Source organism: Passer montanus, unplaced genomic scaffold, assembly GCF_014805655.1.
Source record: "Passer montanus isolate IOZ18808 unplaced genomic scaffold, ASM1480565v1 scaffold159, whole genome shotgun sequence".
Taxonomy (NCBI): domain Eukaryota; kingdom Metazoa; phylum Chordata; class Aves; order Passeriformes; family Passeridae; genus Passer; species Passer montanus.
This window is the reverse complement of record NW_024363049.1, coordinates 636075-658052: the sequence shown is the minus strand read 5'-3', so window position 1 is coordinate 658052 and position 21978 is coordinate 636075. Positions and strand designations below refer to the sequence as shown.

The 21978-nt window shown below is 61.3% G+C and overlaps 3 protein-coding genes across 7 annotated transcripts in view; 1 reads left to right on the top strand and 2 right to left on the bottom strand.

Annotated features, from left to right (window-relative positions):
• FCHSD1 (FCH and double SH3 domains 1) overlaps nt 1–146 on the bottom strand; it is a 5999-nt gene extending 5853 nt beyond the window's left edge. Inside the window, exon 1 of the mRNA XM_039702735.1 lies at nt 121–146. Coding sequence (XP_039558669.1) covers nt 121–146 — 26 coding nt within the window. The remainder of the gene's footprint in view (nt 1–120) is intronic.
• Nucleotides 147–2334: 2188 nt separating this feature from the next.
• LOC120499189 (proteinase-activated receptor 3-like) lies at nt 2335–4842 on the top strand. Its single transcript, XM_039702731.1, has 2 exons — nt 2335–2662; nt 3531–4842. The coding sequence occupies exons 1-2, from the start codon at nt 2566–2568 to the stop codon at nt 4592–4594; spliced, it is 1161 nt and encodes a 386-aa protein (XP_039558665.1). The 5' UTR covers nt 2335–2565; the 3' UTR covers nt 4595–4842.
• Nucleotides 4843–5310: 468 nt separating this feature from the next.
• The window catches only part of ARAP3 (ArfGAP with RhoGAP domain, ankyrin repeat and PH domain 3), a 437919-nt gene continuing 421251 nt past the window's right edge, over nt 5311–21978 (bottom strand). For 4 of the 5 annotated variants that reach the window (XM_039702724.1, XM_039702722.1, XM_039702725.1 and 1 more), the window contains 30 exons: nt 21752–21822; nt 18032–18301; nt 17634–17703; nt 17097–17217; nt 16718–16905; nt 15854–15960; nt 15552–15751; nt 15328–15413; nt 14692–14874; nt 14329–14491; nt 13703–13834; nt 13474–13630; nt 13230–13332; nt 12828–13026; nt 12675–12738; nt 11528–11691; nt 11174–11386; nt 10928–11033; nt 10313–10460; nt 10082–10150; nt 9716–9790; nt 9499–9613; nt 9217–9345; nt 8914–9047; nt 8698–8780; nt 8456–8491; nt 7187–7250; nt 6966–7103; nt 6647–6685; nt 5311–6009 (listed from right to left, as the gene is read on the bottom strand). In XM_039702724.1, coding sequence (XP_039558658.1) covers nt 5443–6009; nt 6647–6685; nt 6966–7103; nt 7187–7250; nt 8456–8491; nt 8698–8780; nt 8914–9047; nt 9217–9345; nt 9499–9613; nt 9716–9790; nt 10082–10150; nt 10313–10460; nt 10928–11033; nt 11174–11386; nt 11528–11691; nt 12675–12738; nt 12828–13026; nt 13230–13332; nt 13474–13630; nt 13703–13834; nt 14329–14491; nt 14692–14874; nt 15328–15413; nt 15552–15751; nt 15854–15960; nt 16718–16905; nt 17097–17217; nt 17634–17703; nt 18032–18301; nt 21752–21822 — 4194 coding nt within the window. In that variant the 3' untranslated portion in view covers nt 5311–5442. The remainder of the gene's footprint in view (nt 6010–6646; nt 6686–6965; nt 7104–7186; nt 7251–8455; nt 8492–8697; nt 8781–8913; nt 9048–9216; nt 9346–9498; nt 9614–9715; nt 9791–10081; nt 10151–10312; nt 10461–10927; nt 11034–11173; nt 11387–11527; nt 11692–12674; nt 12739–12827; nt 13027–13229; nt 13333–13473; nt 13631–13702; nt 13835–14328; nt 14492–14691; nt 14875–15327; nt 15414–15551; nt 15752–15853; nt 15961–16717; nt 16906–17096; nt 17218–17633; nt 17704–18031; nt 18302–21751; nt 21823–21978) is intronic. The other variant, XM_039702726.1, reaches the window with a different exon arrangement.

Genomic DNA, 21978 nt, shown 5'->3' with positions numbered 1-21978 from the left:
CCCACCGACACGGACACGCCCCCAAGACGCCCCTGCCCCGTCAGGCCCCGCCCACCGCTCACCGACGGACACGCCCCCAGGCGTGCCCAAGCGGCCCCGCCCTCGGCCCCGCCCCCTTACCCGCGCTGCCGGGGAGCCCCGCCCATCGCGCCCGGCAAGCCCCGCCCCTCGGGGGCTGCAGCGCCGCCTGGTGGCCGGTGCTGCACGTGGGCAGGGCGAGGGGACAGGGACAGGGATAGGGATAGGGATAGGGATAGGGATAGGGATAGGGATAGGGATAGGGATAGGGATAGGGATAGGGATAGGGATAGGGATAGGGATAGGGATAGGGATAGGGATAGGGATAGGGATAGGGATAGGGATAGGGATAGGGATAGGGATAGGGATAGGGATAGGGATAGGGATAGGGATAGGGATAGGGATAGGGATAGGGATAGGGATAGGGATAGGGATAGGGATAGGGATAGGGATAGGGATAGGGATAGGGATAGGGATAGGGATAGGGATAGGGATAGGGATAGGGATAGGGATAGGGATAGGGATAGGGATAGGGATAGGGATAGGGATAGGGACAGGGACAAGGGACAGGGACAGGGACAGGGATAGGAGACAGGGGACAGGGACAGGGACAGGGAAAGGGACAGGGACAGGGATAGGGACAGGGGAGAGGGATAGGGATAGGGATAGGGATAGGGATAGGGATAGGGATAAGGGACAGGGACAGGGACAGGGATAGGGATAGGGACAGGGGACAGGGGACAGGGATAGGGACAGGGGACAGGGGACAGGGGACAGGGATAAGGGACAGGGACAGGGACAGGGGGACAGGGACAGGGGTCACAGGGACAGGGACAGGGGGACACGGGGATATGAGCGGGAAGGACATGGGGATGTGGGAAGACAGGGATGTGTGACAGGGAATAGGGACAGGGGGACATGGGGACAGGGGAACAGGGGGACAGGGGGACAGGGGACACGGGGACAGGGGGACAGGGGGACAGGGGACACAGGGATATGAGCGGGAAGGACATGGGGACATGAGGATGTAGGAAGACAGGGACGTGTGACAGGGCTATGTGACACAGGGAGATGGGGACATGTAGGTGGGGAGACAAGGACGTGGGAACACAGGGATATGAGCGGGAAGGACATGGGGATGTGGGAAGACAGGGATGTGTGACAGGGATATGTGACACAGGGAGATGGGGACATGTAGGTGGGGAGACAAGGACGTGGGAACACAGGGATATGAGAGGCAGGGACATGGGGACATGGGGACATGGGAGACAGGAGGGCAGGGACATACATGGGGACACAGGGATATGAGAGATGGGGATGTGTGGGAGCAGCATCACAGGGACATGAGGTGAGGGGGAGTACTGTCCTTGGGCAGGGGGACACACAGGACACTGGTCCCAGGATGGGACACATGGGGGGCTGGGGCACTGGCCCTGGGATGTGGGGACACGTGGGACACTGAGGGGACAGCCCCAGCGCAGGGACGTGTGGGGTCCCACATCACATGGAGGACACAGAGCCCCTGGCTTGGCAGGACCCCGCTGTGGGGACAGGGACACAGAGCTGAGCAGTGGCATTCCGTGGGGGCCACCTGGAATCATGAGGGGCTCTCAGCAGTCCCTGACTCCCCCCTGTCCCCCTCCCAACCCTGTCCCATCCCCTTCATCGCTCACTTCTCTTTCTGTCTGGATTTCTGTCTGTGCTTCCTGCACAGCTCATGGCTCCCCACTGTCCCATTCGTCCCCATCTTTGTCATCCCATGACGGGACAGGGAACGGGGACAGGGACAAGGGACAGGGATAAGGGGACAGGGACAGGGATAGGGGATAGGGATAGGGACAGGGGGACATGGGGACAGGGGAACAGGGTGACAGGGGGACAGGGGACACGGGGACAGGGGGACAGTTTCTGGGGTTGGCTGCACATGTCCAGGTCCCCTGGTGTGTGACGATGCACAAGGCTGTGTCACTGGCTCTGGTATTCCCCTTCTTAGCTGGAAAAATGCACCGGAGGTCACCCAGCCGCCCACTTTGGTGACAAGAAGGGGACAATGCAGGGTGGCCCCATCTACACCCAGCTGTGACACCAGCATGTCACCTGAGCCCAGCGGTGGGTCCTGGAGATGTCTGCTCCCTCAGGGCTGGGCAGGCAGGATGCCCAGTGCCCTGGAGTGCTGCAGGGCCACACGTCACCGGCTGCGAACCCGCTGCCACCCTCTGTCCCACACGCGGGCACAAACAGCTCCATCCTCGTGCCGTGGTTCTCCCGGCTGCCTCTTGCCGCTTCCTCCTCCCCACGGTCGTGTGACGGCAGCTGGAAATTTCCCTGCCCCGGTGGCGTGCCCCAGGTGCTGGGGTGGTGACAAGTGACGGCCACCCCACGCCTCAGTCTGGCTGCCGCACCGCAGGGCTGTGGGCAGGATGCTGGCGTGACGTGGTGGAGACAAAGGGGGTGTCAGCAGGGAAGGGGACGGGTGACAGCCCCGCCGTGTCACCAGCCCCGTGCCATTCGTGCAGACCCGGCAGGGACAGTGGCCACTCTGCAGAGATGTCCTGGCGGCTGCTGTCACCTGCTCCTGCTGCTGCCTGTGTCACCCTCCTGATCAGCTGTGCCTGGCTTGGCTCTGCCGCCCAACCCTCCTCGGGTAAGTGCCTCATGGATCTGGGGGTGGTGGGGTAGGGCAGGGACACCTCCCTGGGACACCCCAATATCACATCCCGTGACACTCGGAGGTGACGGCGAGGTGACATGGGGAGAGTTTGGGGCCCTGCTCTGCTGCCTTCCCTCAGTGTCCACACTGAGAATCTGAGTGAAGACCTGGAACTCAGCCAGCATTTCCCCTTTTGGCAGCAAAACTCAGATGACTGCTCTCGAAACCTGAATTTTCCATCCCCTGGATGTGGGGAGGGGGCAGAGGTTGTGGGAGACGTGTTGGATGCAACCAAAGCCCCCCGGGGTAGGGTGTGCTGGGGACCATCAGGACAGAAATTCTGCAGCTGGGAATGACATGCAGAGACTGTCTGGGCTTTTTTTTTTTTTTTTTTTTTCCGAGAAAGCCAGAAAAGGGATTTGATCCTGGGTTGTTTCTGGGTGTCCTGGAGGCTTCCTGTTCTTCAGTTTAGTTCTTTGCACACAGTGAAAACCCCTGACCACAGGAAGATGAAGTGATGTCTCTGGCTGTGGCGGGGAGCGGGGCTGGGGACACGGCTGGGACTCTCCCAGCCCCGTGCTGCCCTCCTGATCCAGTTGTGCCGAGCTGGGCAGGACAAGGGACATTGGCAGCACCAGGGCTGCGGGAGCAGAGCCTGTCAGGCTCAGAGCAGGGCACCCAGCCGGGCTGGCACAGAGAGGGGCACCGCTCTGCAGGGTGAGGGCAGCAGGGTGCTGGGGGCTCCCCTGCCGTGGCACAGGGAGATGCCACCTCCTGTATTTAGTGGTGGCTCTGCAGGGAGGGGTGACAGCTCCTGCCCTGGGCTGAGCCCGATGCCTTGTGTTCCCCTGTGTCCCCCCAGTGCCTAAGAAAGGGCGAGCCCTGCTCCCCCTCACTCCCCAGGAGAAGAACGTGTGCTCCCAGGCCTCCGAGGAAGATTTCCTCAACAGCACCCTCAGCACCCGCCTCCTGCCTGCCCTCTACTCCGTGGTCCTGCTGGTGGGGCTGCCAGCCAATGCTCTGGCCTGCTGGGTCCTGGCCACCAACTTCAGGAGATGCTCCAGCACCATCTTCCTGCTCAACCTGGCCGGGGCCGACCTGCTCTTTGTCCTCCTGCTGCCCTTCAAGATCTCCTACCACCTCCTGGGCAACCACTGGCCCTTTGGGGACTACCTGTGTCGTGCCATGGTGGCCTTCTTCTACGGGAACATGTACAGCTCCATCTTCTTCCTCACCTGCATCGGCCTGGAGCGCTACATCTCGGTGGCACACCCCTTCCTGTGGAAGGGCTCCAGCTGGACGAGGGGCAAGGTGGGCATCTGTGTGGGCATCTGGCTGCTGGTGGGGCTGGGCACAAGCCCCCTGCTTTTGCGCTCCCACACACACAGTATCTCCAGGCTGAACATCACGACGTGCCACGATGTGCTAGAAAAGGACACCCAAAGGTTCTTTGGCTACTATTTCCTGTTCCTGGTGGGGCTGGGCTTTGGCCTGCCCTTCGTGCTCATGATCATCTCCTACAGCTGCATGGTGGCGCGGCTGCTGGCCAAGGGAGGGAGCCCCGCACAGGTGGTGCGTGTCCTGGCCCTGGTCCTCCTGGTGTTCCTGCTCTGCTTCACGCCCAGCAACGTGATGCTCTTCATCCACTACCTGCCGGAGCCCACGGGCTGCAACAACGGCACCTACATCTCCTACAGCCTGGCCCTGGTGCTCAGCGCCTGCAACAACTGCTTTGATCCCTTCATCTACTTCTACGTCTCCCGGGATTTTCGGGGCTGGGTGCGGGATGCAGGAGGCCGCTGCCTGCGGAGGCTCGAGGCCTCGTCGGGGAGGTCCACGGAGAAAACAGCCCTGCCCCTGAGGTCCAGCGAGCAGAGCCAGGGCTGCCAGGCCGTGTCCCCCTGCCCTGGGGATGGGGGAGCCTGAAGCATGCTCCCCACGAAGGGCTGGTAAAAGACTTGGGCAAAAAATCTCACCTGGATCCGAGGTTCACAAGGATTTTGCCTCAGTTTTGCCCCCTTGATGAACTAGCATTGCCCAATCCCATGGGACCCTCAGCTGGGTGCCTGGCACCCTGATCTCCTCGCCTGCCAGACCCTGGCATCCCTCACCCCTCCTCCTGCAGTGACCAAACCCTCCAGAGTACAAATAAACCTTTATTTCTCCCTGCTGGTGGCAGGAACAGGTACAAACAGCCTCGCTGAGGAGGGGCTGCCCTCCATCGCCAGCACCAACGCCAGGCACACACGGCCAGCCCTGCTCCTGCTGCTCCCCCTTTCCCCCCAAAATACGCCACAGTGGATGCAAGAAGGGAAGGGGGGATGGCTTGGCTGTCCTGGCCCTGCCCCGCAGGCCCAGTGCTGGAGGGGACCTGCTGTGTTCCCCCGTGCTGGCAGGCACCCCATGCCCCCTTCCTGGCACGGTGCCGTGCTGCCAAAACACGCGGGCACCGCGTTCCTGCTTTCATTTTCCCCTTTACTTGTGTCCCTCGGTGCTGGGCTCGATGACAGGCGTGCCACCCACGAGCAAGAGCACGGGTGGCAGCAGTCCCAGCCCTCCCACGAGGGGGTACCACGGCCCAACATCCTGGTCGCCACTTGTCCCTTCGGCTCCCGATCCCAGCCTGGCTCTGGGATGAGGAGGAGGAGCAGGGTGGGGGGTTCCATGATGTGGGAGTGTGAGGTACCCATCACCTCTGCACTGGGGCACCCATCATCGCTGCCACCGGGCACGACCTGACCCCCAGGTTGGTGGCCACCCCTTTGGCACGGCGGTCACGTCACCGGCTGGCCAGGCCCCGGGGGTTGGCCATCGCTCTTCCTGAGGATGACGCTGCTGAGCTCCTGCATCAGCTTGTCACTGATGGGTGAGGGAGGCTGCAAGCTCCTCTTCCTGGGCAGCTCCAGGGAGGTGTCTGCGGTGGGGCTGCTCCCTGCTGTGGCTGCCTGCTCCCAGTCCCTGCCCAGCGCCAGGGAAGGCTCCACGTTCCTCTCCAGAGAGGACGTTTTGGTGGGTCTGAGCCCCGGGCTTGGAGCTTTGTTGCTCTCCAGGTTCAAGCCCCTTTCGAGGGACACAGCTTTGGTGACAGAGGGACCTGTCACTCTGTGGGCTGGGCTGGCGGGCAGTGAGGAGCGCAGGGCGGTGCCTGGGGGCTCCTCGGGGAACGGGGATGGCTTCTTGGACCTGTCCACGGGGGGCACGGCCGCCAGCTCTGCCAGCAGCCCCTGCCCCAGGTCCAGCGCCGCCAGCTCGGGGAAGTTCCCCACTTCCTCGTAGACGGGATCAGTGTCTGCCTCCTTCTCCTGCTGCTCCTCCAGGGAGTCCTGGTGGACCTTCATGGGCTGGGGAGGGCAGGGGGCAGGGTGAGGGGCACTGCCCACACAGCTCAGCTGCACCCCTCTGTCCCCCCTCGCCCTGCCCTCCCTGCACTGCCTGGGGATCCTTGTCCCTCACCATGGGGCCGATACCTGCCCTCCACCAGGTCCCTCGGCTCAGGCACTGCTGTCCTTTCTTCCCCATGGCTGAGGAAGGGGAAGTTTTGGTCCCTGCCTGGGCATGGTCCATGCCACCAGCCCAGCACCCTTGGCAGAGCGTTCTGGGGTGGGCTGGGCAGGTGGATCCCATGCAGAGCACAAAGCCAGGAGAGATGAAGTTCAGCCCAGTGGCCTTTTTGGAAATAACCTGCTGACAAGGCACACCTAAACCTCTTTCCTCACTTTTCTGCCATTGATGCCCTACGGGCAACATGTGCCCATCAGGAGAGGCTCTGGGAACTGGGCTGGACTGGTGTGCTCTTGCTTGCCCACACTGGGACCATGCAGGCACCCACATCCCCAGGCAGGGAACACGCAGAGCAGTGGGCACCCCCTCGTCTGCCACACAAGGTGGGCACATCTCTGAGTGCCCGTGGGATGCTGCAGCTGAGCCCTGGCACAGTGCAAAGCCAGCAGCAGGTGCTCCAGGTGTGCAGGTACTTACAAAGAACATGGACAAAGTCCTTCGCGTGTGCAGGCGGCGCTAGAAACAGAGGAGACGGACAGGGGTGAGCACGGAGAGCGCGGAGCAGGGCCACGGCCGCCCGGGCAGGCAGGGGAGGGACAGAGGCAGCAGGAGCCTGCAGGCACGGAGAGCTGCCACGGACACGGGCACGGACACGAGCACGGCACACAGCACACACGGCACCCATGGGTGCGCCAGCCTCTCCAGCCCTGCGGTGGGCACGGGGTCTTGGGGCGGGTACAAGGACCGGGATGGGTGCAGGAGCCCCTGTGGGCAGGGGGAGCTGCGGAGGCTTTACCAGGGTCTGGTTGGCAGAGAGCATGGTGGCATCAGTGCTGTCCCCGTGCAGGGGCACCAGCGGCATCGTCCCGAATTTCTGCTTGGCGAGGTCGGAGGAGGAGCGCCGGCGCAGGACCACGGGGCGCAGGTCGTCGTGCTGTGCACAGGGAGAGGGTGGGCACGGGGGTCACACCCTGCCAGCCCCCTGCCAGCCGGGTGGCACCACCAGCCTGCACCCACCTGAGCCTTGAGGATGCTGGTGGTCCAGTCCCACAGCTCAGCCTGCCCCGAGCACACCAGGTACCTGCAGAGCAAATAGTGGAGAAGCTGCCAGGGAGTGGGGCAGTGGGGCCCATGTCCCCTTGTCACCGTGTCTGTGAGCCTGGGGCTCTCAGGTTCATCTATACCCCACGGGGCCAAAGCTCTGAAAATCTCTGCATGCCCAAATTGCTGCTTTAGGGCAAGGTGGGAGCTTTTCGCAGCTTTTTGGGCACCCAGCACTATCCAGGTGTGTGTGGTGTGTGGGGAGGCAGGAAGGCTGTGTGGTAGGGATGTGGGTGGCCCCTGGAGCCTGGCTCCCATCCTCTGCCAGGGACAATGTGGCCCCACTGCTCCGCCTCTCAATAGCCCCAGCTCTGCCCTGACTCCAGGGCCTTGTACCACTATCCCTGGCTGTCCCACTCCCACTAAAACTGAGGACAGATCTTGACCTCCCCCAGCCCCAGGATGGCAGGGGAAGGTACTCACAGCTGCTGCTTGTCCAGGGTCAGTGTGAAACCCCACCTGGAAAGGAACACAAGGCCATAGGGCAGCACTGCCAAGCTCAGACACAGCCTGGGGTCTGTGGGCAGTGGGCAGGGGGCTGAGTTCATCCCCTGGGCACAGGCTTTGGGTCCAGGTGTACTCCAGCAGCTGGGCTGGGGTGCCAGGAGCAGGCACTGAGGGATGGATATCTGCCCCAGTGCCACAGCTGGGAAGGTCCCACTTACTGAGCTGGTGGCTTCAGCTTCTTCCTAATGCCCATTGAGGATGCTGGTGGTCCAGTCCCACAGCTCAGCCTGCCCCGAGCACACCAGGTACCTGCAGAGCAAATAGTGGAGAAGCTGCCAGGGAGTGGGGCAGTGGGGCCCATGTCCCCTTGTCACCGTGTCTGTGAGCCTGGGGCTCTCAGGTTCATCTATACCCCACGGGGCCAAAGCTCTGAAAATCTCTGCATGCCCAAATTGCTGCTTTAGGGCAAGGTGGGAGCTTTTCGCAGCTTTTTGGGCACCCAGCACTATCCAGGTGTGTGTGGTGTGTGGGGAGGCAGGAAGGCTGTGTGGTAGGGATGTGGGTGGCCCCTGGAGCCTGGCTCCCATCCTCTGCCAGGGACAATGTGGCCCCACTGCTCTGCCTCTCTGCCCTGACTCCAGGGCCTTGTACCACTATCCCTGGCTGTCCCACTCCCACTAAAACTGAGGACAGATCTTGACCTCCCCCAGCCCCAGGATGGCAGGGGAAGGTACTCACAGCTGCTGCTTGTCCAGGGTCAGTGTGAAACCCCACCTGGAAAGGAACACAAGGCCATAGGGCAGCACTGCCAAGCTCAGACACAGCCTGGAGTCTGTGGGCAGTGGGCAGGGGGCTGAGTTCATCCCCTGGGCACAGGCTTTGGGTCCAGGTGTACTCCAGCAGCTGGGCTGGGGTGCCAGGAGCAGGCACTGAGGGATGGATATCTGCCCCAGTGCCACAGCTGGGAAGGTCCCACTTACTGAGCTGGTGGCTTCAGCTTCTTCCTAATGCCCATGTAAACCTTGGCTGCATCCAGGGGCCACTCGCGCTCTGGCTTGGCACTCTGGGAAAGGACATCCAGCGGGTCAGCCTGGCTTGGTGCCAGCCTCCCTGCCAGGAGAACAGCCTGCTGCTGCTGTCCCCAGGCTCCTCCTCCCATCCCCGGGGCTGGGGTTCATCCCACAGCTCCCCCCTACCCTCTTCTCCTTGAGCAGCAACAGCCTCCTGTCCCGGATGACGAAGTAACGCTCCTGAAACTTGTTCCCCAGCAGCTTGGGGGGCTCCTCCCGGCATTTCAGCAGCCCACACTTGGGGGTCTCACGCTTGGCACCTGCCCAGTGTGGGGACATAAGGGTCAGGGGGCTGGCAGGGTGGGATTGCAGGGGGCTCCCACTGTGGTCTCAGTGATGTGCCCCTGATGGCTGCAAGGGGAAGCTCAGGCAGCGCTGTCCCCCTCTGGGGACACCCCGAGGGGCTGGGTCCCTTTGTGCTCGCCTCACCTGTGAAGAGACAGCTGCCCTCGCCGATGGGCACCTTCCTCACCAGCAGGTACGCGGCGCTGGGCTCCGGGAGCTTGCACCACTGCAAGGCCTGCTCCAGCACCTTCTCCTTGGGGTGCAGGGGCCGCTCTGGGGACACAGGGACACTCTCACTACAGTGTCCCCTTCCCCATGCCAGTTCCTGTCCCCTCTGGCACCACCAGAAAGCCATCCCCTGTCCCCCACAGCTGCCCTTCACCAGCCCATGGCAGCAGCATCCCCTGGCGATGCCCCCATGCTCACCCAGCTCCCCGTTCTCCAGCGCCTCGAAGGTCAGCCAGATGTCCAGGCTGGCGGCCACGTTGCGCATCTCCAGCACGTGGTTGGTCAGCTCCTCTGCTGTCATCGTGGGGGACACCTGGGGCCGGACACAGGGGAGCTGCAGCGGGTGGGGCAGGATGGGTCCCAGGAGCTGCGTCCCTCCCCCCGTGCTCGGGCACAGCCCTGCTTTGGCACTCACCTTCAGGGTGACGCAGCAGTCGGGCACCTTCTGCTCCAGGTACACCTCGATGATGAGGTCCCCTGCCTGGGAGAGCTGCGGGGACAGCGGGTGGCATTGGTGAGGTGTCAGTGTGGGTGCTGAGCACATCCCACCCTCCCAGGGCTGGGGAAGGTGTCCTGGGAAACTGGGGCTGCTCCTCCCCCAGGCAGGAGCCTCAGGGTGATGGGCACACGGGAGATAAGAGGGGGAGCATCCTTTCCTAAATGTGGATGTGGCACAGTGGGTACCCAGGGCGGGAAGCTGGGAGTATCCCCATCCTCCAGCCAGTCCCCCCAGCCCAGGGGTCCCTGACGTGGTGGGGGCCAACAAGCACATTGCCAGTACCTGGGTGTCCTTCCAGGTGGTGATGAGGCTGTTCTCCAGATCCATCTGGGATACCTGATCCTCATCAATCTGCCAGAGGAAGGGTGACAGGGTCAGTGTGGAGCAGGATCTGGCTTGAGCATACAGGGCCAGGGTGGAGGGAGGGGGGGGGAGGCAGAGGTGGGCGCTGTGGGGGGATCCAAGGGGTCTGGGTCAGACCCAGCAGGGAGGGGGCTGCAGGGCCCTGCTTACATTGAAGATGCTGACGTAGTTGTCAATGAGATCCTCCATCACCTTGACCTCGTGCTCCCCCTTGCCGTCAGTCTGGAAGAGGCTGGGTGCGAAGAGCAGTGACAGGTTCTTGGTGCTCATCTGGTTGAGGTCTGCACATTTCTGCACCCTGGCACAAGCAGCACAGAAGTGAGGAGCTGGTCCCGCTCAGGGTGGGGTTTCAGCCCCAGCCACCCTCCTCTGCCTCATACAAACAGCCTGGATGTTCCCTCAGCAGCGGGAACTTCCAACTGGGCAGTTCCTGTTTTGAGAACTTCCCTCTGACATCAAACCAGACAACGGCGCTACCTCAAACTCTGACTCACAATGGGAATTGAGTGTTTTCTGTTTTTTTGGGGCACTGGATGACATTTACATCCTACAGGGTGCTGTCCTCTAGTCCCAAACCTCCTGTTGCTCCCCCTTGCTGCAGGGTGACTTTGGGAATGTTCAAGATGTCCCAGCACCAGCCGTGTGGGTGGAGCAGGGCATGGGCCCTCCCTGTCTCTTATGGACAGGAGCCAGCACTCCCCGGGCAGCAGGGAGACCCCACAGGGCTGGCTGGGCCTGGGGACCCTGACTGGGGGCCCCACTGACCGGTAGAGGTGCCCGATGAGCGCAGCCAGGGTCTTGTGGTTGAGGCGAGGCAGGCGATGGATGAGCTCCTTGTACCGCTCCAAGCGCTGTGGCTTCGAGGAGATCTCTGGAGGGAGCAAAGCCAGATCCTGGCTGAACCCAGCAGACCCAGAGGTGACACGGCACCAAGGCTGGCACCAGGACCCATCCAGAGGAACGCTGACCCCAGGGAACCCAGCATGGAGCAGGGCTGGGTGAAGGAGGTACCTGCAGCCTCCTTCCACTGCGGGTGCAGCTCCAGGGTGAAGATGGGATCTTCCAGCTCCCGGAAGAACCTCTTCAGCACGTCAGTGACATCCTCGATGAAGTTGTCACTGATGCGCAGCTTGACGTTGCGCGCGTCCCGCCGGAACTCCTCCATCAGTACCTTGATCCGGGACTTGGCTCCGTTCTTGCGGTAAATCCCCTCGTGCCGCAGCCCTGGGACAGGGACACGAGGTCACAGGGGCCGCATCCTGCTCAGAGAATCCCTCATGGAGCTGGTGGCCCCGCAGCGGTGCCTCCCGCCTGGATCTGCTGGCCACCCCGAGGTGTTGGAGGGTGCTGGGGTGCTGGGCTCACCGTACTGGGTGATGAAGGCGATGCAGGAGTCCACGATGATGGGGATGTCCCCCCGGCTCAGCTGCTGGTCCCTCAGAGCGTTGCCCCGGCCCCCTGCCGATGCCTGGATGTCACCGTACCACGCTGCCGAGTCCGCCCGCGACAAGCCCTGCAGGTAGAATGTCCTGAGAACAACAAGGGCAGAAAAGAGGGAATGAGGGTTGTCCCGGGGCAGGTTATCCCTCCTGCCTGTGACAGGGAGCGAGGGCCAGCCAGGCTGAGCTGAGGGACCCTCTACCCCACCAAAACACCTCTGCAAGGCCCTCGGTCACAGCCCTGCTGTCCCTGTAACTTCCCCACCAAGGATTTGGGATCATCATTGGCCCATCCCTGTGGGAACCCTGGCTACTGAGAATTCTAGAATTTCTGTGCTGACAGGCGCTGACCCCCAAGAGAGCACTGCATTTGGCCTGAGGCAGTGGAGAAGCTTCCAAAATGGAATGACAGGACTGGGATTGTGGGTGTGAAGTTTGAATAGAAGTGTGTGATATCACATGGTGGAAAACTTAAGAACATTAAGTTAAACATTTTAGAATATGGAATGACAGGACTGGGATTGTGGGTGTGAAGTTTGAATAGAAGTGTGTGATATCACACGGTGGAAAACTTAGAGTTTAACATTTTAGAATATAGTAATATATATATAAAGAAAGATGGAGGTTTTAGGGCAGAGGCTGGTCCTTCTTTACCTTCTTCTCCATGGGCTTAAGTGATTTTGTGTAATTGAATAAAAAAGTCCTCACTGTGGGCCAAGGGTAGCTGGTCCTTCTTCACCTTCTTCTCCATGGGCTTGAGTGATTTTGTGTAATTGAATAGAAAAGTCCTCACTGTGGGCCAAGAGTGGTTGGTTATTGGGTTAAAGTAAAATAATTTAGGTGTCATTTCTTAATTGGACAGTTTATCCTTAAAAGGCCTTGTAGAGAGAGAGACAGGGCTACATTTCAGTTTGTTAGAGTGAAGTGCTGTAGAACTCAGGGTTTGTGAGACTGTGACAGAGATAAGAACTCACAAACATCCGAGTCCCAGCACATCCCGAAGTGCCTTTGCCCTGGGCAGCAAGCCGAGGCTGCTTGGCTCATTCCCCATCATCCCCACGGCCAGCACTCACCTCCCCATCTCCACCAGGACCAGCAGCTCCTTCTTCTCCGGGGTGTCCGTGGGGGGAACCAGACCTGCATTGGGGCGAGAGGCGGAGCGCTCAGAGCCACGCGGGGCCACGCTGCCCTGCCTGTCCCCGGCCCGCGGGGCTCGCGGCACTCACTGAGCTCCTGCAGCCGCCGCAGGTTGATGCTGTCCTCGGCCCCGTCCTCCTCGGCGGGGCAGATGAAGAGGTGGCTCTTCTGCAGGATGAAGAAGGCCCGCTGCCAGCGCTCGGGGTTCAGCATGCACTTGTAGCGCAGCTGCCCCACGCGCTGGAACTCGTAGCCCAGCAGGCAGTGGCAGCTCACGGGGGTGAACCACTGTGGGAGGGAACAGGAGAGGAGCGGGTGAGACACCCCCGAGGGCTGACCCCCATGAGGATGGGGACAGCTCACCAGGCAGGCTGAGAGCCCTGGAAAGGGAGGAGAGTGCTTCCCACAGCGGATGAAGCGCATGGGGAGCTGTGAGGAATCCCAGCAGGGAAGCAGGGACAGAGTCTGGGGACACGCTGGGGCTGGCTCACCTTGCCGATGGCACTGGCCCAGGCTTGCAGCGTTTCGGGCCCCTCCGTTCCCAGCTGCTGCACTTTTTCCCCAGTGAGGAAGAGCTCAAGGGTGAAGCGAAACCTGCAGAGGATGAACTAGCCGTGAGGGCAACCCCGTCCCTGCCCCCAGAGCCAGAGCAGCCACTGCACCGAGCAGGGAGCCCAGCCCTGCTCTCTGTGTGCCCCCAGCTTTGTGGCACGACTGGGGCACAGCCGGGGGTACCTTTCAGTGGGGCCAGGGCTGGTCAGTGTCTGGTGGGCTCTGTTGACCCCCAGGGAGATGAGATCTCCGCTGTCAATGTGGCCCAGGGGCTCAGTGCATTTCTCAGTCTCAAAGAAGAGCAGGGCTCTCTCCAGGGAGCACCACGTGCGCTGGAAGTCTGCAGGAACAGGGCGTCAGTGGCACTGGGGTGGGCACCCTCTGGCTGCCCTCCCACACTGCCCACACTCACCCTCTTTGCTCTTCCGGGCCCCTGGGAGCTTTGGAGGGGCTGTGGCGCGGTACAGGTACCCGCTGTGTGTCACTGGCTGGGTGATCTCGTTGTAGACTCCCTCTGGACCTGGGTCCCGTGCCTGGGGGCTCCCTGTGGGACACAGTACAGAGGGTTGGGGGGGCAGCAGGCACCCACCAAATCCCTCTGGACCTGGGTCCCGTGCCTGGGGGCTCCCTGTGGGACAGTACAGAGGGTTGGGGGGGCAGCAGCCACCCACCAAACTGTGGGTACCAGAGGGAGATCCCCCTCATGCAGGTATAGGCAACGGGGTGTGCAGGCATGGGGTGCTCTGAAAAGGGACTCCAGAGGAACCCGCTAATCAGAGATTCCAGAGGAATCCTTCTACAGGCTAATCAGGGATTCCAGAGGAATCCTTCTACAGGCTAACCAGAGATTCCAGAGGAATCCTTCAACAGGCTAACCAGGGATTCCAGAGGAATCCTTCTACAGGGCAGGTCCCCAGGGAGGCACACACCGGACACGCTGAGTGTCCCCAGCCTTGGGCCGCGCTAGGAGGGGCAGGGCCAGCAGCAAACAGGAATTTTCTCCACCACAGCCAGATGGGGCTCAAGGGTCCTCGTTACCTGAGAGGTTCCTGGGCCTTTTGCTCTCTGGTCCCCACCAAAGGTCGGCTGCCGGGGCCGCCTCGCTGGCAGCAGGATCGGAGGCCAGAGCAGCCTCCGAGGATGAGAAGAACTGCAGGATGGTCTTGAGCAGGGCTGGTCCTGCCACTGCAGAGCACAGCGCCTGGGGTGAAACAGGCACACTTAGGGACCCTGCCCTGGCTGATGGAGACCCCAGCTCCCTCCCGGGACTGCTCCAAGGCATCCAAACCAGGGCACAACCTCCCAAAATCTGCCTGGCATGAGGGAGTGAGCACACGCAGCCAGCAGCTGGGCGCCACCCCAGAGCTCCTGGAGGTGCCAGCACCTGGAGGTGTCCCTTACCTGGAGCACCTCCTCCTGAGTGGCGTAGTGGGGGTGGGGCAGGCGGTACCGCCCCTCCCGGTACTTGCGGGTGATGAATTCCCGTCTCTGCTCGGCGCCGCTGTCCGGGGTGATGGCCTCGGCGGCGGGGAGCCGAGCGGCCCAGAACCGGTTGGCTCGGTCATTGCCCAGCACGATGAAGAGCTGTGGGAGAGTCCCATGGCCATGGTGAGCCCCAGGGTCAGCAGGAGGAGCAGGATTCCCAATGTTCCTGCATCCTGAGGGAGACCGTGGGGCTGCTGCCCCGCCAGGATCTGCCTGGCCCCTGAGCACCCCATGCCTGAGTGCCTCACCTGCACAATTCATTGCACCCCTGAGTGCCTCACCTGCATGATTCCATTGCACCCCTGAATGCCTCACCTGCACCAATTCATTGCACCCCCAAATGCTTCACTGGCACGATTTCATTGCACCCCCAAATGCTTCACCTGCATGATTTCATTGCACCCCTGAATGCCTCACTTGCACAATTCCATTGCACCCCTGAGTGCCTCACCTGCACAATTCATTGCACCCCCAAATGCTTCACTAGCACGATTTCATTGCACCCCCAAATGCTTCACCTGCACGATTTCATTGCACCCCTGAGTGCCTCACCTGCACGATTTCATTGGACCAGACGCTGGTGTCCAGCTTCAGGCTTTGCACCTTGGAAATGTTGGAACCCAGGCTGCGGTGCTGCCCTGCAAGGAGCAGGGAGTCAGCACCCCCACCTGCTGGGGAACTGAGCCCCAAATTAAGCCCAGGCAGCACCATGCCTGCCCAGGCCAGCCCAGCCCGCACCCCGAGGATGCCCCTGTGTCCCCCAGGAGCTGTCCCACCTGCACACTGCTTGCAGATGACCACGCACAGGTTGATGGATGCCCAGTCAGGGCTCTGAGCCCAGCAATCAGCACAGTATTTGTTGGCTTTGTTGGACCAGATCTTCTCTGCCACCTCGTAGTCGTAGAGCATCTCGGCGATGGCCTCCTGCAGCGCCTCCATCCACTCCCGCTTCTCCCGCTCCGACTCCGCCACGAAGCTGGGAGAACCAGCACGGCCGGAGCTCAGGGGGCTGCAGCCACCAGCGCCCAGCCCAGCCCCAGGCTGCTCCTCCCTGCTCACCCCCCCGATGCCAGCATACCTGAAGGTTTTGGAGGGGGTGATGAGCTCGAAGCTGCGGCTCTTGGCCTCGCGGATGGTGGAGCCGCGCATCTCGATGAAGCACATGGCAATGCCCATTTTGAAGAACTGCAATTCAGGGTGACAGCGCTCTTGGTTCTGCTGGGCACCACCCTGGGCATGCCTGTGGTGTTGGGGCTGCAGCCACGGCACCCCCAGCATCCCATCCTTGCTTTGCCCGGACAAGCCCCTGCCGCTCTCTCAGCCACCTCTCATCTGACATAAAGCACCCTGAAAATACCTTCAAATGAAAGGCAGCTTCTGCCCACAGCCCCTGAAATGTCACTACCCAGGTCCCTTTCTTCTGGGGATTCGAGTCAGGGACACATAAAACAAACATCAACCTGAGCCAGCTCCTCAGAGCTGATGCTGCTCAGTGCACAGCAGGCATCTGGAAGTGAGGTGACGGAAATAAAACCAGGGGTGCTAAGAAAATTCAGCAGGAAGGAAGTGAGGTGTTCCGTGGGCAGCAGCAGCAGCAGCGTGGGAGGTGACAGGGACCTGCTGTCACTGTGAGTGCCCTTGCAGCAGGTGTGTTTGCTGCTGATTCCGTGGCCATTGATGCAGCTGCCCTGGGATGGGTTGGGATGCTTGGTGTGACCAAGACCAAAATGCCTGGTGGAGATGATGATGATTTGGTGACAGTGAGAAGATTGGGAGGGAGGTCCACTCCTGGTACTCTTCACTGCTGCCCTGGACAGGATCTCCAACTCCTTGCCATTCCCTTTTTCCTGCCCATCCATTTCCTCTTTGCTCTCCCTTTGGCACCAGCCCTGGCTCAGCTCCCTCCATCCCTCTCATCCCACGTGGGGGCCTGGACACAAACCTGCTCACTCTTGTACAGCCACATCTCAGGCAGGCTCAGGGCTGCGAAAACCTTGGACTTGTGGCCCTTCAGCTCCAGGGTTCCTGACTTCTGGCAGTGGGAAGTGTTGGCAGGCCGGGGCCGGGACCCCACCAGGCGCTGCTCCATCACCTTCTTCTGCAGCGTGGAGCACCACTCATTCCTCTGGGCTGGGGACCAGGCAGGAGGGAGCGGGGCTGAGCCCTTCCCAACAGCCCTGGCACGGAGCAGAGCGCCCAGAAGGCAGGCAGGGGATGTTTTGGGGATGGGGTGAGAGCTCCCTGTGGGATGCTCTGCCTGGAGAAGGGAGGCAGGGATGGTTCCTTAGGGCTGCTGGGCCCTGGCTCAGGTTCTTACTCACCCTCGTTCTCAGCGCGGAACACAAAGATCCGGTGGCTGGTGATGACCTGGAATTTGTTGTCCTTGGTGGAACGAGCCATTTCGATCACAGACAGTGGGATCACTCCTTTGGGATAGGGCTCCTGGAACGAGCCCCAGGTGTGGTTACCCACTTTGCCCTTCCCCCAGGGCACTTTTATGACCTGGCACATCCTCCACAGCCCCTGGGTGCTCTGCTGGTGCTGCCTCACAGCACAGCCTGCGGGCACCAGCAGCCAGATGGGTGCTGGGGACACAGGAAGGAATGGATCCATGCCTGTCCCTATTTCCAGCAGGACCTTTCCTGCTCTCTGTTGGCAGAGGGACCCTTGCTGTCCTGGGCTCCCTGAGGCTGAGGCTGTGCTGGGAGCCTGCCAGGCATCAGCTGCTGCACCCTGGTGATGGCAGAGCACTGCTGGCTCCTTCCACAAGGACAAGAAGAGGCCAAGGGGATGTGGCAGCTCCCCAGGTGGTGTCGAGGTTCAGCCTCCCCACCCTGCCCCACCGTGCCCCTTGGTACCTTCTCACTGCTGGAGTACATCAGGTTCTTCCCATCGAAACGGACGTAGCGCCTCTGGAAGACATAGTTCCTGTTGGGATGGCAGAAAAGCTGTTGGGAAGGGGAGGATTGCCCCTCATAGACCCTCCTCCTCCCAGGCACGGCTGCACAGAGGGCACCCAAGAGGTTTCTCTTCCAAGGGGAGCACAGTGACCGGTGCAATCACCTCACCTTGCCCCAGGGGGCTTTACCTACGGGGGCTGCCCCATCCCTGGAAGCGCTCCAGACCAGTTGGATGGGGCTTGGAGCAAGCAGGGATAGTGCAAGGTGTCCCTGTCCTGGGCAGGGTGTGGAATGAGATGATCTCAAGGCCTCTCCCAACCCACAGCCCGCTGTGGCTCCACGCCTGCCCCACGTACCCCTGTGGGGACAGCTTGTCCAGCCAGCCGCTGAGCATGGTGGGCCGGGGCTCGGACAGCGACGTGAAGCTGGCGTACGGGGAGATGGTCAGGTCGTCCAGGAGCTCGTCGGGGTACAGGTGGGCGGGCAGGCTGAACGGGGCGCCCTCGGCGCGCGGCGCCTCCACGGTGGAATAGCCCTCGGAGTCATTGTGGGCGATGCGCTCGATGAGCCGGCTGCGGCCCTCCTCGTCCTCGCTCCGGCCCTCGCTGCTGCACTCGCTGCTCGTCCTGCGGCAGGGGGGGCTGGGAGGGAGCTGGGCAGCGCAGCACGGTCCTGGGCAATGCCACCCCGTCTGGGGACACCTGGCACTGCTCCTGGGACCTGCTTGGGGCACCCGGGGGTGTTGGGGTTTGCATCTCCGGGAGCGCTCAGGAGCCCCGGGGCCACCAGCAGCCTGTGGCTCAGGCAGTGCTACGTGATGGCACAAAGGCTGGGGCTTCCCTGCTTTGGGGAATGTCACAGGGGCCACCACCACGTGTCTCCAAACCGCTGGCATCACCTCCTTGCCCCTTCACAGGCAGCGAAACAAAGCCAGGCAGATCCCCAATCCTAAATACTGTTCCCTGCTGCACAGCCACCCCAGCTGCTCCCTCCAACATTCCCAGCACTGTGAAACTCCTGCCATGAGACCTTTGTGCCTACTGGGCTGGTGGAACTCCTGCATCCACCTCCTTTCCTTGGGAAGCCATGCCAAACCCCCAGCCAGCCCTGCTGTGGTGCTCCAGCCCATAACAATAAAAGGAAATTATAAAAATAAACTGCAAAGCCTGCCCCTTCCCATCAGCCCTCTCAGCCTGGCGTTTTTCTTTCCCTGGAAAGGAAATGTGCTGGGAAATGTCTGACAGTCCCAGGAGCTCACAGGGGGCCTGCCCAGGTGGAATGGTGATGGGCAGGAAAACAGTGGTGGCAACTGGGACACCCCAGCACCCACAGGAGAGCATCCATGCCATCCATGCCATCCATGCCATCCATGCCAAATTCCCCTGAGGAATCCAATGCCGGGTCAAAGAGAAGGCTCCAAGGCAACAAGGATGATCCAAGACTTGTCCCAGCTTGTGTCTGAGGAACACCTGAGCAAAGTGGGCATCCCCAGGGGACAGGGTGGGTGACGGGGCAGGGTCATGAGGAGAAATGAAAGGGCTCTCTTGGCCATCACTGCCTCAGTCTCAGGAGCTGGGTGACATCAGACAAAGCAAGGAACAAGGTGCAGAAGCACGTGGGAGAGGAGCAGGTGAGCTGTGGGAATCCTCCTTGGAGATGGAGACATTTTTGGAGAACAAACCCACAGAATGTGAGAAAGTGTCTCCAGTGTAAGTTCGTGAGAAGCTTCAGGACAAGGAGAAGGACCCCAAACACTCCTAAACTCTCCCAACACCTGGATTTGGGCACTGCTTCATCCTAGGACAGGCCCTGGACAGCCACCTTCTGAGGCCGTGGGACATCAGATGTCCCTGATCCACGTGGGACAGGAGCAAGCCCAAAATCTCCAAAATCTGCCTGGGAAGGGGCTGGGCTGGAGCCATCCCAGCTGGGGTCTGCTCAGAGAAGCAGGGGCTGAGGAGGGATGGAGAGGGAAAACGCCTGTGTGGCTCCAGAAAGACAAGAAACGGCCCTGGCTGGCCTCGAGGCCCGGAGCACAAGGAAAATCGCTGTTTAATTAGCACAGCAGAGCCTTGGCAGGGTGACTCATCTGGCTGGAATCCCAGCCCTGTCTGCAGATGCTTCAGGAAGGCCTGGACAGGGAACGGTGTGGCTGGAGCGCTCTGAGTCACAGGCAGCCAGCAGCCTTGAGTGCCAGGGCTGAGTGGGAGGCAGAGCCACGGAATGGGTCAGGGCAAGAGAAAAACGGGAAAAATCCATGGCAGCCCCTTCCTGAGCTGGGACTTACAGTCAGTGAAGCTGTAAAGAGACAGAGGGCACTGAGCATCTGGCAGGGGCAAGCAAAGCCCACCCACGGTGCCTGGTGAGCCTGACCCAGTCCCCTGAGCTCCGTGGGGTGACGGGAACACTGCTGTGCCACCTCTGTGTCCTGCTGAGACCCATGGCTGGAGCAGGGCCCCAGAATTCAGGGGCTGAGCATCACCAGCGTGGATGCAGGCGCTCAGACTCAGCCAGGTAAATCCCACCTGCTGCACCCTCAGACACCCAGCTCCCAGTCTGCAGGAATTTTGCATTCCTCTTCCTCTTTCCGAGGATATTTTCTTGCTGGTGAGGTGGCTCTGCTCTCCCCTGACACTGCCACTGCCACACCCCAAGCCAGGGAGCAGCGTGGGCCAGACAAAGCTCCCCCAGGACAGGCAAGAGGAGTTATTGCCACCGGTAGGAAAAGGGGCAGAAGGGCCTCTCTGAAGTTTGGGACTGGGAAATATTTGGATTGGTGGGCTGCAGAGGACACCTGCATTCCCAGTGACACAAGGATGGGGACTGGAGAAACACCAGTGCTGCAGGGGGGGTCAGGAGGTCCCACAGAGGCAGCAGAGCTGGGGCCAGGGCTGGCCAGCAGCTCCCAGCAGCTGAGCAGGATCCCACAGCCCTGCTCCAGGGAATGTGGGGAGAGCAGTGGGGCTGGGGTGGGAGGAAAGCGCTGGAGCAGCTGGATGATGGAGTCTGTGAGCACGGGGCAAAAGGCTCTCAGAGCTTTTCTGTCTCCTGCTCCACTCTCCACACCCCAGCCCTGCTTGTGCTGGGAACTGCTGTCCCTGTCACGGCTGATGGTCACATCCTGCCTCTCCTCAGCAAGGCCAGCTGCAAAATGGCACAGCTGCCAGAGCCTGGCCAGTTCCCTCAGGATGCTCTGGATCCCAGCTCCCTGGGAGCCACTGCATGCAGCCAGGTCAGTGCCAGCTCCTCTCTGAGCTGATTCCGAGGCTCCACAGGAGATTTCGGTATTCCTGCTTACAAAACTGCAGTTCTCAGGTATTTGAAGTTCCCCATCCGTAGCTGTGGTCCTTGCCACAGGATCAGTGCCACCGTGGTGCCACACACCCAAGGCACGAGAGGCACTGGGAGCGTCCCCACGCTGGGCAGAAGGGCAGGACATGGACATGCACTGGCCAGCAAGGCCACAGCGGGGCTGAAGGGCACAGAGCTGCAGCTCACCTCCTCCTCTCTGAGCAACACAGGAAAAGGAACCCTCCCCATCTGAAATGGGAAGAGCAGCTTTCCTTCCTCTTTCTGAGATGCTATCAGGAGTTGTGGAAAGTACATTTCAAAAGTGTTTTAAAGGTGCCCCTCACAATTTCACTGTGCACCAGCACAGAGTGACTGAGCAGCAGATGCTGATCTGAGGCTGCTGGAGCCTTCAGGGATTGCACAGCCCCTCATCTGGAGCTTGGAGCCAGCACATTTCTGAGTCATCCCTGTTTCCCATGGTGCTTCCCCATTCCCAGAGGCCAAACCCCGGTTCCTCTGGGTGTACAGGTGTGCAGTGCCACTGGTGCTGCCCCAGCTGTGCCCTCAGGAATCTCTTGCCAAGCACTGTCCCCCAAGGGCCACCCACCAGCACAGCTCCTTCTCATCTCCAAACCCGTCAGCTCGTCTGCTGACACCATCCCAGGGGCTCCTGATCAGCTCTGCCGTGGGGTAAACCCCCCATCCCCTCTCAGGCTGTCCCCTGGGCTGTGCCCTGCCCCTGCCACCCAGCCCAGCCCCTGTGGCCCCGAGGAGCTGATCCCTACCTGCAGCCTTCCCGCTCCAGCTCCAGCTCGGGCACGGCCTCGTAGCTCTGCTCGGAGGAGATGCCAACACCCTGGGAAGAGAGAAGGGTCACATCTCCTGTCCCCTGTGCCCTGTCCAGACCCCCTGAGCCTGCCTGCCCCACAGTGCAGGGGGGCCTGTGACCCTAACCCTAAGTCACAGAATCTCCTGAGCTGGAAGGGATACATCCAGTCCAGACCTGTCCCTG